The sequence below is a fragment of the Phyllostomus discolor genome, chromosome 4, assembly GCF_004126475.2.
Source record: "Phyllostomus discolor isolate MPI-MPIP mPhyDis1 chromosome 4, mPhyDis1.pri.v3, whole genome shotgun sequence".
In the NCBI taxonomy this organism is placed as follows: domain Eukaryota; kingdom Metazoa; phylum Chordata; class Mammalia; order Chiroptera; family Phyllostomidae; genus Phyllostomus; species Phyllostomus discolor.
In genome coordinates, this window is record NC_040906.2 from 181,469,881 (window position 1) to 181,487,187 (window position 17,307).

Consider the following 17,307-nt stretch of genomic DNA (forward strand, 5'->3'; position numbering starts at 1 on the left):
TCCAGTCTGAGAGAAATAAAGTTCTGTTGTCCCAGCCACCCAGTCTTCAGTATCTGGTTACGGCACCCAGCAGACTAATCCCTCCAAGAAAGGAAAGCCGAGCCTCCTTTCTTCAACAGGGCTCTCTACCTGGCTGAATTTGGAAGAGCTATGTATGGCACAGGAGTGACATCTACTCCTCCTCACATTTTGCACAGATGGTTCATGAGCATGTTCTTACTTCAGCCCTTATCTCCAAGGATCAATCTTTTAGAGATTCTTTATTTTAACTAAACACTCCCTTGGTTTAAGTCCCAGTCTTCTTAGATTCAAAGCCAGCAGTATCCCTGGAGTGTAAAAATCATCCCATTGCCAAAATATCAGTGCAATACATGTTAACATAAACCTTTAAAAACGAAACAAAAACAGAAAATTCCATGCCTATCCAGTTCTTACAATTTTTTTCAAACCAATGAAAAATGTTAAGAAAACGGGTTGCAAAAGTTCAGTGTTTGTTTCTCAGTGAATTCAGGGGTTTAAAAACAAAAAAAACCCCCACATTCTGCTATATTATCACTTTCTAATTTCTGGCCAAACCCCTGTGGTTTTCATCACGCATCATTTTTGTGATTAATGATGTGCACCCAGTTAATGGAAAACAGCAGATTAGGTTTTCACTAATAGTTTTGGAAGTTATGTCTGCCTGCCTCATTTGGTAACAACCTCACTGTTCAGTAAGAAACTAATGGATTTAATCCCAAAGCAGAACTTAGTTTTATAAATACAAGACAGGTCAGATTTCCAGAGAGGAGAAAATTACACTTTCAAGAAGAGTGCTGATCTTCCATTGAAATTTAACACCGAGATAATGCCTCATAATGGGTTTTTTTTTCTTTTCACTTCTACTTATTAATCAATTTAAAATGTTACAGTACTTATTTGAAGCCTAGAAGACCAGGCAAAACTAGCACTTTGTGACCATGGCAAATAAAACAAATATAATATGATACTTTTTCTAATTTGTATGCTGAGAAAAAGAGACATCTATTGTTTTGAAGACACAGGTGAGAAACAGCTCCATATATCAGGGTTTCACTGCAGTGCTTACTTCATAAAATTTACATTTCCTTTTCTTGTTCCACTGCAGAAAGTGTTAGCTCCAAATAGTGTGGTTTAAGAGAAACAATGTGGTACAATGGGAAGCATAATAATCTGAAACAGAAGAATCAGAGGCAAGAATTCTAGTCCTACTTCGGCCTCAAATTACTTTGGAAACAAATCTACACTTTGTTTTCATTTTCCCCACTACATTTTATATCTCTCTTAAGTCACTTAACAATTGCTATACTATTTCAAAGTTAATCTATTTATGTTTCACATTTCCCATCTGGACGAGGCTCCTTAAGGCTAGACCCCACATCTGATTTACATTATGATCTCCTACAGTGCCAACCTAGACTATAAGGTTATGAGAAGAGGGACTTTGCCTGTATCCTCAGGGGTTTAGCATGGTTTGACCTTATGCTAATAAGGTGCCAAGTATGTTAACATTAAAAAAAAAAAAACAACTAGGAAAAACAGCGTGAAGGGGGAGGGAAGTATAGGTGGCGCACAGAGGGTTTTCTGGGCAGTGGAAAAACTCTGTATGAAACTATAATGATGGACACGTGTCATACATTTGTCGTCCTCTTAGAATGCACAACACCAGGAGTGAACCTTAAAATTAACTATGGACTTCGAGTGATCCTGATGTCAATGTAGGTCCATCGATTGAGTACCACTCTGGTGGTTGATGTAGATTATAGGGGAGTCTATGCATGTGTGGGGGTGGGGAGTATATGGTAAATCTTTGTACTTTCCCCTCAGTTTTGCTGTGAACCTGAAACTGCTCAAAAATAATAATAATAAAGCCTTGTTTTTAAATAGCATGCTTTCGAAACAGAAGAAAATTATCAGCACATATTAAATCCAGTGGAGTCTGCAAATTTTGTTTATCCATTATAATATTAACTAAACTTTATGATAAACACATGCCTTCTGTCACTTTTCTAAAAATAATATATATATAATACACACACATATATATAATTATTTATGTGATATAATAATCCAATGAGTAGAAACTATTGTGATTTTCCCTTTTTAGAGGAGGAAACTGCAGTCAAAGAGATTAAGAACCATGTCGAATTCTGCAGGGCTGAGAAATAAGAGTCAAAATTCACCCCAGAAGGCAGCCCCAAAGTTCATGAGCCTCATCCTGATCTGCCAGGCAACCAAATTCATTATTTGGAATATCATTTTTGCTTTTATTTCACTATTTTATGTATATTATTTTTTCCTTTTTCAAATCAGAGGTTAAATTTCTTGGGGTTAAAATCTAGTATCTCCTCATTATTGAATAATACCCATCATGAGTAATTAAATTACCACGTCAGCTTCCTGTTCAGGCATCTGGCAAGATGGAATCACTGAGAAGCACAAGTGATAGCAAGGATATGCTGTAGCTGTTTCAGATTCTTAGTTCAACAGAAAAATGGGAAAGAGAGCAGCACACAGGTACATGTAAATTAGGGAGCTCTGTCACAAAAAATGAGGGGATTCCCCCCCATTTCCAGGAGTATCCTCTATCCAAAGATTAGTCCAAGTTGATTAAAAGTAGTGGCACTCTGGGACTATTTTCTTTTTGGTAGTTTTATTGCTGTAAAAACTGTGTGAGAAGGGGGTTGATTAGAGGAAATATAGGCCTCCTCTCTAGAAATACAAAAAAGTAAAAATAACTAGAAAAATGAGAGTATTAAAAATGTTTAATAAGAAGTTTAGAGTGTAAATTCTCTGGAGAAGAGAAATTGAGTAAACAATGGAAGAAAGGAGAATAATTTTTACTTAACCTAGAGTCTGGGAAAAAGTTAAAAATTATTCAGTTTTCCTTTTTATAAGAATTAAAATGAATAAGCAGCTAACATGACACATTGCAATAGGAATGTTTTACTTTTTTTTTTAAATCCATAAAGCTTCTGCATTAAGCAACAGTCAAATGTGTTTCATGCTATTTCCTAATAGCAAAAAGGCTACATAAATATAGTTTATGTCGAGCTGGTTGTTTCTAATAACTGACATACAGGTACAAGTATGTATCTAAATGACAGAATCGATGAAAACATCAACCAAATAATTTATTGAGCACTATGCACATGAAAAATGTTCTACTCTGCTATTTGTTTTCATTGATTGTTAAGTTTTGCAAGTTAAGTAAAAATATGTGGAAGCAAAGTAATCACTTAAAAATGATCTGTGGCTCAAATTGCAACCTGCAACAAGGAGACATTTACCCATGGGTTCTTTTATTTCCTTATCTTGTTCCGTGACAAGAGATCTCCAAAAAGATCTTACTGGCCAAGCTGAAACTCTCCCAGAAACTTCTTTCACTGCTTGCTTATTAAACACACTGTAGGTCCATGTAAACTAGAGGGCTTGGTCATGCAAATGAGACTGAACAAAAAGCGTCCATCCAGTTCTAGGTACTATAACTCAACATTAATATTGCAGAATCTGTGACATCAAAAAAATTATTAATATCACCCTGGCTGGGTGGCTCAGTGGATTGAGCAGCTAGCTGCCTGTGAACTGAAAGGCTGCCAGCTTTGTTCCCTGTCAGGGCACATGCCTGGGTTGCAGGCCAGGTCTCCAGCTGGGAGTGTGATTGATGTTTCTCCCTCCCCCTCTCCCTGAAAATAAATTTTTTAAGAAATTAAAAAGTTATTAATATCAATGACTCAAAGATAGAGCTTAGGAAAATAAGGAAAAAGTGATGAATGTATGCCATTTCTTTGTCAGCAAGCAACAGAAGCCTAGTAACACAGATATATTACTTGTTGGGTTTATCAAACTCTACTTCTATGTTTTATTTTAAGGTATAACAGTTTGATTCCTTAACCATGTACACAGGTAGCAAAGAGCAAATCAGGTTGAATACAGGCAATATGACTCCAGTACCCAAATTTTTAACCATTTTGCTTTGTAATTAGATTTGTAAAAATTTAATTCGTAATTTGGATCTTTTAAGGAGTCTGAATACATTGATAGTTTTATTTTGCTGAATCGTGGGGCTTTTCTTTTTAGTGCTAAGCCCCAATAACAGATTCCCTGTGAAGTTAGTATGACGATGCAACGGCAGTAATGAACCGACTGTTATCAGAGTTGTGCCCATCGAGCTTTCCTCCAGTATTTTAGCATTAGTTTCACACACTTGCACCAGTCTAGCTACCATGCATGCAGCCCTACCAAAGCTTTGGACCTCCCAAAGCAGATGGCTCTCCCAGGCGGAATAAAAACACCTTTCTGTTCTGGAATAATGGAATCAACTGTTACCTAATGAAAGCTCGTTGAACTCTCAATGACACATAACCCTGACTGAAGAGCTTTACCTGTGAAACAGTATCTATGAAGTGAAAGGCTTTTAACAAATAGAGAATCAACTCAAACGAAGCAATTAAAACAATGCATTGAATTTTTCCCTCCCTTGGAAGTAAAGACTAACATAACCTGAAGAAATAGTTAAATTTTTAAATAACAAATAAAACTGTTCTTAACTTATATATTATCACTCATTGCACATAAAACTTGCTATTGTAAAACCACATTCTGATTAGGCTAATAAGCTACAAATAAGAAGTCATATAAATTAAACAGCAAATTCTAACACAAAAGTGAACTTTCAAAAGAGGTAACTTTCTGTTTCCAGGAACTGAATCTCATAGTGAGGACTATTGAATAACTCTCTGATATGGTAAATTAACCTTTTTTGTTAAACCACATAAACTCAGTCACATAAAATATAAGCTAGGTATTAACACTATTTATTGCCTGATTTAAATGTAATGATATCAAGCATTTGGTGGTGGTGGTGGTGGGGTCTCCGAAAAAGCTTTTCTTTTTTTTTGTTTGCTTAATTTTATACTTCATGTAACTGAAAAAATTATTCAGAATGTCTCCTTCCTAAATAACATATTTCATGAAACACTATTTCATATTTATTTTCCAAATGCTATTTTCAAGAACTGAGTAAACCAATCAATCACTTGCAAATACTGCACTGCAATCAAAAACACTATTTCTTCCTGAACAGAGACATAGAAATATATCTATCAATAAGTAAGTAGCTTTTTGCCAAACAACCAACAAATTCTGTACCTAAACTATTTTTTTCTATATGTAAAATTATTTTCCTCTTTTTTTTGAAAATGTTATGCCAACGTATTTAAACATTTGCTTAAGGACAGGGTTGGGGAGAGTTAGACAGACTATGTTGCATTCTTGTGGGGCTAATAATTACCTCTAAGTATTACATACACAGTGAGATTCGATGACATCAAAGCATTAACCAGAAAAGAAAGCATGATTACCTGATATTCATTTGGCCAAAAGGTGCTCACTGCTAGCTCAGCCCGAAGCCAATCTCTACCCGTGAATCCAGTCACATTCCAAATTGGATTAGCAAGAGGTCCCTTATTCACCCTAACTAGTATGTTCAAAGTGCCAGGGTTCAACCCTTTTTGGCTATATAACAGGTAACTGAAATCAATACAGTGAGTGTCATTCTCCTTCATCGTAGGCAGCTGAAGTCTGGCTTTTTCTCCAGGGTCATGATTTGAAGAGTCCACTATCATATAGGAACCTGAAATGACATTACATATAATAAAGTTAAATAAATGTATAAGCAAAAAGGAGTATATGATAGAAAGAATACTAAAAATGGTATCAATCTATTCTGAGTGTTAAATTGAACTCAGAACTATGCCTTTCAGAACAGAGCCATAGAAAGAAGTCAAACAAGTAAATAAACTAAATTATTATAGGTGACAGATATCGTTCAAAGTACATGACATATATTAACACATTTGCCCTCTGCAATAACCTGAGTTTATTCCTATTTCAAAAATTAGAAAATTGAGGAATAATTAGTAAATTCAAAGCCAAATACTATTTGATTATTTACATGGTCAAATAGGTAAGGCCTGGTTTAAATCCAGATCCCACTCTAGAAAAATATCTAGTATTACTAAGCAAGGGTCTTTTAATATCAAACAAAGCAATACCCTACGAGCCTGGTTTACATCCCGTGTGCACCTTTCCTTTTCCGTATCTATAACACGACATAGGAAAATGGGCTAAGAGTGCAGACACTGAAATCATTTATTATTTCCAATCCCAAGATTGTCAGCTATAAAAGCTGTGTGACCTTTCGCAGTATACTGGCCACGCTGAACTGCAGGTCAGGGAAAAAAGGATACTTTGCAGTGTAATTATGAGGACTGAAATCTATAATGTCAAAACTTCTAGACTGAGAATCTGATGTAGAATAGATTCACCTGTCCAGCGCCTAACCCGTGAAGCTGTCAGCTATCACCATGGCCATTAGGCCTAATTCTGCAAGAGTCCTTACGTTGCTCTATAGCTGCCAGAAACTGCACTTGACAATAACTAATCTACTTTACTTCCTTTGATTTAATAAATATTTATCGGCTATTTACATGGGAAGGCACAAAACTAGAGAGGCTTACCCTCATAATACCTCACAGCCCCACCCTCAGGCGCAGTCTGTTCTGCAGGTAAACCATAAAGTACTAAGTACAAAAATGAGACTTGAACATGAGCTGCCTGTATTAGCCCAAGGTCATGTCCAGAAAAATAGTGTTTTTCATGTTATTGTGCATTTTAACAAAGATCCATATGGAAAAATTGGATATATATTTATCACACCTAAGGAAGGACACAAATTTTATTATACAATATTTTTTCCTTAGGATGTAAATTTAACCTAAATGTAGTAGGTGTAGTGTTACAGAATCGTATGTTACTAGGATTGTATTTGGGTCCCACTTCCTAACCATTTTGTAGAATTAGTCAACCCTTTGGATTTTCTCTCTAAAATACAGTAACTTTTACCCACAACACTGCACGTTCATTGACTACTGGTCTAATTAGTTTAATTAACCCACCAAAACTTATTAAAATCATGGAAGATAAGAGGACGTCTACTGTAAAAGAAATCAAATTTTTAAATAGAACCAGTTCCCATCTGGGGGTGTTATGATTCAGAGCTTGTGGGAAGATTTCTTATCACAACACTACCAGGCCCAGTACAGAAAAAGCTTAGTACAGGGATAAGTTATACATAGTACTTTTGCTTCATTTTTCCCAGTTCTCATCTTCTTTTGTGACCTGGAATTCCTTTTCTTTCTTTCTTCTTGATTCTTATAGATGGCACACTAACAAATAAATTGGCCACACATATTTTTGGATACGTTATACTCTCTCTTTTTTTTAATTGGGTATCCTGGATCCCAATCCAATTTACAGAAGCAGGATGTATCTGTTTTTGGTTATATTTACATTCACATGTATGTATAACTGAGAAATACAAAGAATACATAGCAAAACATTGTTTTATATAGGGGGAGTTGTGATAGTCTTCTGTTTTCTTACTTTTGTTTATGTACATTCACCAAATGTTCCACATGATCATAAAATGGACTTGTACTTTTAAAAAAAGAGAGAAATACATGAATACTATTTTACAAGAGGAACATCAAATAAATAATGATAAATACTTAGAAAATAAAGAAAAGTATTTTGCCTTTAAAAATAAATCCAATTTGCATTCTACAGATTAAGAGCATCTTGGCTTTCTTTCAACAACAAGAAATATACAAAAATCAGAAACTTCATACTGCAATTCATTTAAAAAGAGAGAGAAGCAGAGAGTATTTAGACTAAATATAATTTTTATTATAAAAAATAGCCAGAGACTACAAGACCCATATTCATAAATACCAGTCTAAGATCTAGATGAATAATGTCCTATGAATCGTATATCTTAATAAAATTTTTATCTTTAAGCCAGATAAAGGATTAACTGCAAAGAAAATAATGAATAAAAAATAAGTTGCCATACTTCATCCTAAAACTCCTTTATGTACCTATATATACATATATATATGTGTGTGTATATATAGATACACACCAACACCAACATGGCTTTTTTATTGCCAGTTTTTTTTAAAAAATATTTTATTTATTTATTTATTTTAGAGAAAAAGGGGAAGGGAAGGAAAAAGACAGGGAGAGAAACACCAATGTGTGGTTGCTTCTCACACACCCACTACTGGAGACCTGGCCTGCAATCCAGGCATGTGCCCTGACTGGGAATCAAACCAGCAACCGTTCGGTTCATAGGCTGGTACTCAATCCACTGAGCCATATAAACCAGGGATCCACATATAAATTTTATAGAAAAAAAATTAATTCCACAAGTAACAATCTTCAAATAGCCACAATGTAGTTCCAGGTTTTAAAGTCAATCCATGACCAGGAATCCAACTGGCGACCCTTTGATTAGCAGTCCATGCTCAATCCACTGAGCTACACCAGCCAGGGCTTATTGACAGTACTTATTTAAAATATGTAGAATGTGCCCTATAAACTATATGAAGAGAAATTCCCACTTTCTGGCTTAGTGCTGACAACCCTCCATGATTTGGTCACAAAGTAATTTTACCACTTTACCTCCCACCCCTGTTCCTCACAAACCACCTTCTCCAACCTGACAGAACCCTCACTGTTTTCACACATAGCATGCCCATTTTCTTCTCCAGCTGGTGCATGTTCTTGGAAGGAAGCCTCCCCTCATCTAAAGCCCTAGCCAATTTTTACCCACAATTCTTCCTCAGCTCCAGCCCATGTCAGGCTTTCTCTACCTTTAATGCCTTTGGTAATACTTTCTGCTTTTATGGTTCTGGCTTTTAATTATACACTCCTTTTGTACACATTTTAAGTCACATATATACAGATCCTGGCTGGATAGCCCAGGTGGTTGGAGTGTTGTCCAGCTACACCAAGGTTGCAGGTTTGATCCCTAGTCAGGGCACATACAAGAAGCTACCAATGAATGCATAAACAAGTGGAACAAGAAATCTATATCACTCTCCCCCCACTTTCTCTCTATATCAATAAATAAAAAACTTTTTTAAAATGTATATAGGGACAATTTACCTCTCTCAGAAGATAGCACCCAATTCAGAGTCCAATCAGAAGACGGCAGTCACAAAGTAAATGTAACAGTGAAAGTGTAGTACAAAGAATTACTAACTATAAGAGAGCAGAAACTTTAAAGTTGTACAGAGAGCCCCAAAGGATAACTACAATACCCAAGGAGAGAAAGAACACGGAAAGGGGAGGAAGGCTGCTGAGGATCCGACCTCTTACGAAGGTGTGGTGGCTGCAGCCTACTGGGTGGTGGAAGAGTTTGCTCAGTCCTCAGGACAGAGCTGGCAGGAAACACTTCCCTGCAGCGGGGTGGTGTGAGAGCTCAGGAGTGCTGTGGCACCTTGGAAGGGTCACAGCAAGGTGGGCGCCAGACCAGAGCTGCAGCTTCAAGCTCACTGGGGGACTGCAGGCATTGGGCGTGTCACCAGTCGACTTTTAGCTCTGTTATACCAGCAAGAGGAATCTAAAATAGAAGCACACTTCAACCAGTAGAAGCTCCTTCCCACTAAAATGCCCCTTCAGCACCCTATACTGACAAAGCTTAACATTGTGAAAGCTGCAAAGAAGAAATGCTGAAAGAGCCAAGCTCCACTATCACAGGGTAGGTAATGAAGAGTAGATTTTGAGCAGCAAAAAAATGAATTGATAATCAGCATGCATTTGGCAAAGGCCTTGTATATAGAAGTTCAATAAATTTTGTTAGTTTTAGCTGAATAATCGAATGGCTGAGTGAATAAGAGGAAAATAGAATAACTCTTAGAACATAACAACATGTTAACTGATCAAGCAGTACCAACATGTAAAATAAGTTATCAGAAAACATCAAAAGAACAAGAGATTTGCAAATCTCTTTAAGATACCTAGATTCTCATTTGTATTCTTCATCCAAGCTAATGTGATATAATACATCGTGTGGCTTCTGGGAAATTCTACTATACACATACGAGAAAATGAGAGAAAACAGAAAAAACTTTATCTTTAGGTTTTTTATGATAGTAGTTTTGACCTCAAGAATCCCAGAAGGGTCTTGGGGACCCATAGTGGTCCTGGACTACATGTGGAGAGCACTATATTATAATACACATAATTCTTTTCATTTTTATGCTCTAACAAGAACACAATCAGTACTTTCATTTATATTGAGTCTATTTCCCTCATGCAGTCTTTGCAGTATGTAAAAATATACTCCATAAAACAAAAGTCTTCACTGGGATAGTGGATATCTGGAGAATGAAAATAGAAAAAGCTGAACACTTTTACACCAGTATAAATTTAGAGGGTGTATTATTCAAAGTTGATCAAAGAAACAGAATAGGATAGATACATGCATGCATTCACACATACATACATGCACATGTATACACACACCTGTTTCTTTGGTTGACTAATGACAACCAAAATCATGATTTGGGTCCCTGCTCATCCACATTAAATTTTTTGTTGTTGTTAATGTTTAAGCATTTCTGTCACTATTACCTTTGCACTAAAGCCAATGCCACTGACCTTTTTATTTTTTATTTTTTATATCTTTCAGCTTCTCATTTCCTTTCTTCAAGTTTCTTCCCCTAACCCCTTCATTCTTCATCTAATCCGGTGACAACATAATTTACCAAGGTACTAAAAATAAGAACCTAGGAATCAGTTTGCTTTTCCCCTTTCCCTCCCACTTCTCTTGTAACATATGATTCTAAACTATCTCCTGAACCCATCCTCTTCTCTCCATCTTCACTAGTCTTATCAAACTCCTATCAACTCTCAGGACAACCAGAATAGGTTTCTAACAGGTTTCATAATCTCCACATTAGCAGCCCTAAAATAGTTCCCTACAGGCAGCCAGATTGCTTTCAAAACATATAATTAATTTCCGCTCACCCCAACACTGCAATGAGGATAAAATGCAACCTCTTCCTAACCTACCAGATTCCATATAATCTGGCCTTTCTCTCTCATTATCTCCTACCATTTTCTTCCCTTACTCAATGTGCTCAGGAGATAGTGGGCTTTCCTCTGCCCTTTGAAAACCCAAACTCACACCTGCCTCTGCATTTCTACTGGATTTTTCCCCTGCTTGGAATGCTCTTTACTCAGCTGGTTTATTTTCATCATTCAGGTCTTGGCTCTAATGTTATCTATTAGTGAAGCACCCCTTGGTGTATTAACTAAAGTAGTTCCTCCTAAGGTTCTTTGTAACATGTCCTTCTTTGTTAATTCCTGCATACCACTTGCCTCATACTGGCTTTAATTTATTTGTTTACTCAGTTGAAAAACTCCAGTTAAAGTCTAGATTTCATCTATCTTGTTCATTGAAAAACCCAGACCAATGTCTGGAACATTCAGTATGGAACAGCACGTTCATTAAAACTGAACAGGACAACTACTACCTATTTGTATTTCCTGCTCTGCATGTCCATAGCACTTCTATAATGCTCTCTTATGTGCCAAATACAGTGCACCTATGTGTGCACCTGGCAGCTCTACCACAAGCTTTTGAAGATCAGAAATATTGTTTCCCTCTAGCATCGAACAGATTTTGCACCTGTAAACTCCTGGTGAACTCAGCTGAAGGAAATCAAAAATATGTAATTATAGAAATAATAACAATATTGTTTTTTTTTTTCAGATAGAACAAAAAGTCATGGAATCTGAAAGGAGTATAAATGTTCTCAATCTTGTCAGTTCCCCTAGTGATTCCATTATCTGCATAAGGTTGAAATAGGTGCCCTCACATTTTTTGCATGCTCTATTATTATTTCCTCAAACTTTTGCATTCTATTATCTCTAAGATAATGCTTCCCTTCCAATAGAGTTCACCCTGTACACCACGCCATTTGTTCCTAAAAGACAGAATGAAGCACACATTATAAAATGTCAGATTGGAAAAAGAAGTTTGTCCCTCAAACTCCAATTCAAAAGGACTGAGCATGCATCCTCACAGTATTCTATTTCCAACATATTGTGCTTCCTAAAATATTCCTCCTTTTGCTTTAGAAAAATATAAATCTGTGTTACTGACATTCTGCAGGACTAAAATTGCTCATATTCCCTGAGTAAATCTTTGTATTTGTTCTAGATAATCAACTTATATTTGAAAATTTAAGAAGTCTTGATTTCAGAGAACAGCTTCTTAAATTTTCAGGCAACACAATATTTTAGGTAAAATGAGCACAATACTTCTTCTTGGGGCACTAGCCTCCTCAGGGAGTTTAACTGCTACATGTCAAGATTTAGGAACTGGGCCAAGCATTATGCTATTGTTCCCCTACAACATCATAGAAAGCAGAAGCATGAATCTACTTGGTCCTTATTCTGACCACTAAAATTTTCATTAAGTCTGCTGTCAAGACTAAATGAGCTTGTCTTTAAGTGTTACAACATGCTAATTGGGTAGGTTCTTAGTATTGGCTTTTTTAGACATAGTCATTCCTTTCTCTGTTAAATAGTAGAGAGAATCTAGCCGGAAAATGTAAAAAAACATTCCAAAGGTAAAATTGAAATGATATTGTGAAAAATTAGTACACTTAAAAATTTCCAAACTTTCCTCACAACCTCCCTCAAGCCTTTACAACTCTACCTAACACCGTTCATTCCAATGTGTCAACAACCTCCTTCCCAGCTCTTTCCTTCCTATTCTTTTAATTTTTTTCTTTGTTTATATTTAGAGAGAGGGTATGGAGCAAAAAAAAGAGACAGAAACATCAATGTACCAGAGAAACATTGAATGGTTGCCTCTCGCAGGCTCCCAATCAGGCACCTGGCCTGCAACCCAGGCCAGTGCCCTGATAAGGAATTGAACCTGTGACCTTTCAGTTTGTGGGACAATGCCCAATCCACTGAGCCACGCCAATTGAAGCCCTCCCTATTCCTTTCCAACCCTCTTTTCTGAAAGTTCTTTCTTTCTTTAAAATTTGATGATAATATAGAATATTCTCTCTGTAAACACACATACAGACAAAACTTCACCGACAACAGTAAAGGACTCATAGACGTAAGTTTAAGATCTCCTGTTATTTCTTCTTCCATTTCCGAAACTACAGCACTCTTCCCCATGGCTCCCCAACCTGCATATCTTTTCTCTTATGTGATACTGAAATGTCTTGAGAAGCAGCTACTAAAATAAAAAGCAACTTGAAAGAGAATAATCCTTCTCTTATATTATGAAGGCAAGAGAGCCTGTGTCCTACAGCTAATTTTGTGAATCATCACTTGTCTTTTCCAAGGAATGAAGATTGGAAAGAGCAAGAGAAGATAGTACAACCTGCAGCCTCTGGAAACAGCAAAAAGACTAAATGCCACACTAACAATTCCAGCCTATTGTCTAGATATGCTTTAACTCTTAGTAACAGAAGACAAGGGCTTAAGGTCAGTAGAGAATGTGTACAGTGCTTCCCTATCTCCATAGAAATGGATATTCCCAAAGTCAAAATATTTTATTCAGTTGTTGTAGTATGTCTGAAAGAACCAAAAATCTATATTAATATATTAGAAGAATTAGGCTTTTTTTCTGACTCAAAGTTAACAAATAGAGTCAACAACTACTCCTGAAAAAGAAAATGGTAACAATCAAATAGAAACGAACTTGGGTTGGGCAAGATTTCTCAATTGAGTTCTCAGACTCAACAGTGATCAGACTACAGGAAAAGTTCAATGGCCAACCAAGGAAACTACATTCTTTATTCAGCAGTGGAAGTTCTAAATTATAATAATAGATATTTTATAAAAGTCTCAAAAGGAAGAAATGACATTTTTTCTACTGTTATTTAAATGAAACTATATTCTTATCTATGAAATGGTTAAAAATTCAGGCTCTGAAGTCACAGAGACCTGATTCTGCTACCGAACTCTGACACTACCCACCCCAACCACCCAACTCTCCTCTAATATTCTTGAGACAAATATCTTAGGCTCAGAAAAGATAAGTGTCTTAGATACAACAAAATTACTGTTTGAAAGCAGTGTTGTGGAGAATTACAGAAATGGGAACTATCAAAGTAAAAACATCTCTTTTTTTATTTACAAGTATTATCTAAACCAAAAATCAATCTGTCTGCTTGGTTTTCAAAAACACCATCTGTCTTACAAGGCATACATCAGACAAAGGGGGGCGGGGAGCAAAAGGAATTGATAGTAGATATAGATAGAGTATTCAAGATAGAGAAATGAAGAAAAGAATCCAAGTGAGAGGACTAAAAGAGAAGCAATTAAACTTTAAAATATAAGATCTAGGAAGACAGAAGAAAAGAGGAAGAACAGGATGATAGAGAAAATGGGTTTATATTTCTTTCCTGTCTCTCCAAGTAACTTCATGGCTCATACAAATACGACAAAAGAAACTGTGGTCCCAGAAATAAAAAAGCAAATGAGAGTGGTATCATGACCTCAAATGCTGAGATGACTGGTTTTGGTCACAAGGAGTTTAATCATCTATATTGAAATATTAAATATAAAAACTCTTTAAATGACACATTTCTATAAATCTCCCAAGCCTACATTAATTTAATATAGCTCTGGTGGAATTAGTGGTTCCCAATACTGTAGCAAACTGTAATAACGCTGAATCATATCACTGTTCTCTAGGATAAGCTATGCCACATCCAGTGCTGCCGATTCAGCTGCTATTTTTAAAAAAACCACTAAAACACACTTGGTCAATTGTGAAGAGCAATACTGACCAATGGTGAGGAAAGAAAGAGCATGAAAATACTTTCCTGGCTGCTGGCAAGCAATTAAGTCAACTTCCTCTTAGGAAAAACAATCACCCCAGGATATTCATCCCACAAAACATGCCTTTTAAACTTCACCAGAAAAGCCTGCATGATGCAAGTGACCTCCATTCCGATAGTGCTCGCTTGCCCTGAGAGCAACTGGGAATTGCACTTTAATGTTTTCATAAATGTTAACTTAAGGCTCAATGGGAGAACACAAACATTGAGAAATTGTAGAATTCCACTTTACATACTAACTTTGTAAAGCTTTATTCTGAGGTATACTGTAGAAGCTAAAATGAAAAGAGTTTTATCCAAAACAAGTTTAACAGTTGGGCAAGGAACTCTGACTAACAATCAAGCACAGGTGTTTCCCCACCTCCCCCCAAAAACACACTGGCCCTCTTTTATAAAAGAAAAGAGGAAATGTTTAGTAATTTAAAAAGTTCAACTTTCAGAGTTTTCAATCTACTGAGATATATTTTCAAGATTTCAGTGATATTCATGAGATAAACAGAAACACCTTACACGCACAGAATAGGATCAAACTACTCACCTGGAGAATAACAGAAACAAAGATAAGTCTCCAACATTACTTTCTTCTAACTATAATATTATCAAGTATCTCCCTAGGAACTGTTTATATGACTTTAAAAAAAATGATTGCTGTTAAATGGTCCTACAAGCAGTGACAAACTCTGCAAGCATAATAAACTAGCAATGATTACTCCAATCATGTTGATATACACCCATTAGATTCAGTATGGTTCTGCTGGTTAGAGAAATCAAGTGCATGTCCTCAAGGAGGTAATACCGTATATATAATACTCAAGATCCTCTCAAGTCTGGTCCACAGAAGCCCTGCAGTGCTTATATGCCATAAAGCACCAGCATAAACTCTTAGTTTGCACTTCATAATGACACAATAGGCATTTTTTGCCCTTTTTTTACCCTCCATTTTGCTTTGAAGGCTTGTATACTTCTTTCTCCTTTATGGAGCTTAAATTGGCAATCTCCTTAAATTCCTTTCATTGATCATAGAACTCTGTAGGTTATTAACAGATCTGACATTTCCAACTTTGTAGTGTTAAAGTTTATAAAACTTTCCAAAATTAATGGCAAACTTCTATTGCCACGGATTAGCCCTTTCCACATCATGGTCAACACACAGCAGGTATCTCCTTAACAGAGATGATGATGGAGCCTAACTGGAATGTGTTAAGAATAGAACTACTTAAAACAGTAAAAATATTTTATTAATGCAAACTTCTAGCTAGAAAGATACTTAATACATAAAATGCTAACCATTATACTGAGGAATGTGAGGTTTAGAAAAGTTAAATAATTTGTCCAGAACTAACTCTAATACAAAAACTACAAAAACCATTATTTTCAGCTCCTGTATTATGCTCTTATCAAAGTGCTCTTACAAAACAATAGCATAATTTATTTTTTGAAATTCCAGGGAAACCTAGTGAGCATAAATGTAAAGTGTTCTAAAAAAATATCATTTCAGTGTTTTTCCTTTATGAGGCCTTGGTTTGCAGCTTGGCCTCTTAGGGTCACTTCCAAGCCCAGCAAAGAAGCAGCCATACAAGGATTGCTCTGTAGCTAATTCCCAATGAATCCAGGCAAGATGCAGCCAGCATCTGATCTTGGCCTGCACCTCCTGAAGACCTCAGAGACAGAATATTCAGTGTAGAGTTTCAGACCACCTGAAAGACAACCTCCACTAGTAACACACTGAAGGGGCAGATTCGTCAGGCACCCGAGTGTCACTGAAGCACATCTCACCACATGGCAAATCCTCCACTGTATTCACAACCAGTCCTCAGAGACAATTAGCCTGGGAGTAAATCCCTCCCATTGCTGTGTCAACAGCAATCAAGGCTCAACTAAACAGGAGGGTGGGCACAGCCCAAATAGGGGTGCACCTGGAATGCTCAGCTCAGGTAACAAAGGAGGCCATGCCACTGAGCTCTACAGAGTACACTTACTATATTAGACCACTCTACCAAGACTGGAAGAAATACTGGCCCAACCTAATACATAGAAACAAACACATGGAGGCAGCCAGAATGAGGAGACAGAGAAACAGGTCGCAAATTAAAAGAACAGAATGAAATTCCAGAAAAAGAACCAAATAAAATAGAAACAAGCACTCCACCAGATACAGAGATCAAAACACTGGTTATAAGAATGCTCAATGAAGTCAGGTGAAGAGTAGATGAACTTAGTGAGAAGTTCAACAAAGAGATAGGAAACATAAAAATGAACCAGTCAGATATATAGAATATAATAACTGAAATAAACAATACATTACAGGGAATCAATAGTAGGGTAGATGAAACAGAGGATCAAACCAGCTATTTGAAAGATAAGGAAACAGAGAACACCCAATCAGAACAGCAAAAATAAAAAAAGAATCCAAAAAATGAGGGTAATTTAAGAAGCCTCTAGGACAACTCCAATACCAATATTTGCATCATAGAGGTGCCAGAAGGAGAAAACAGACAGCAAGAAATTAAAGATGTACTTGAAAACATAACAACAGGAGATTTCTGTAGCCTGGTGAAGGAAA

At 36.4% G+C, this 17,307-nt stretch overlaps 1 protein-coding gene across 8 annotated transcripts in view; it reads right to left on the minus strand.

The window, feature by feature from the left end:
* PTPRK (protein tyrosine phosphatase receptor type K) overlaps positions 1–17,307 on the minus strand; it is a 490,478-nt gene that overhangs the window by 299,106 nt on the left and 174,065 nt on the right. For all 8 annotated transcript variants that reach the window (XM_036024680.1, XM_028510317.2, XM_036024685.1 and 5 more), the window contains exon 3: positions 5,382–5,653. In XM_036024680.1, coding sequence (XP_035880573.1) covers positions 5,382–5,653 — 272 coding nt within the window. The remainder of the gene's footprint in view (positions 1–5,381; positions 5,654–17,307) is intronic.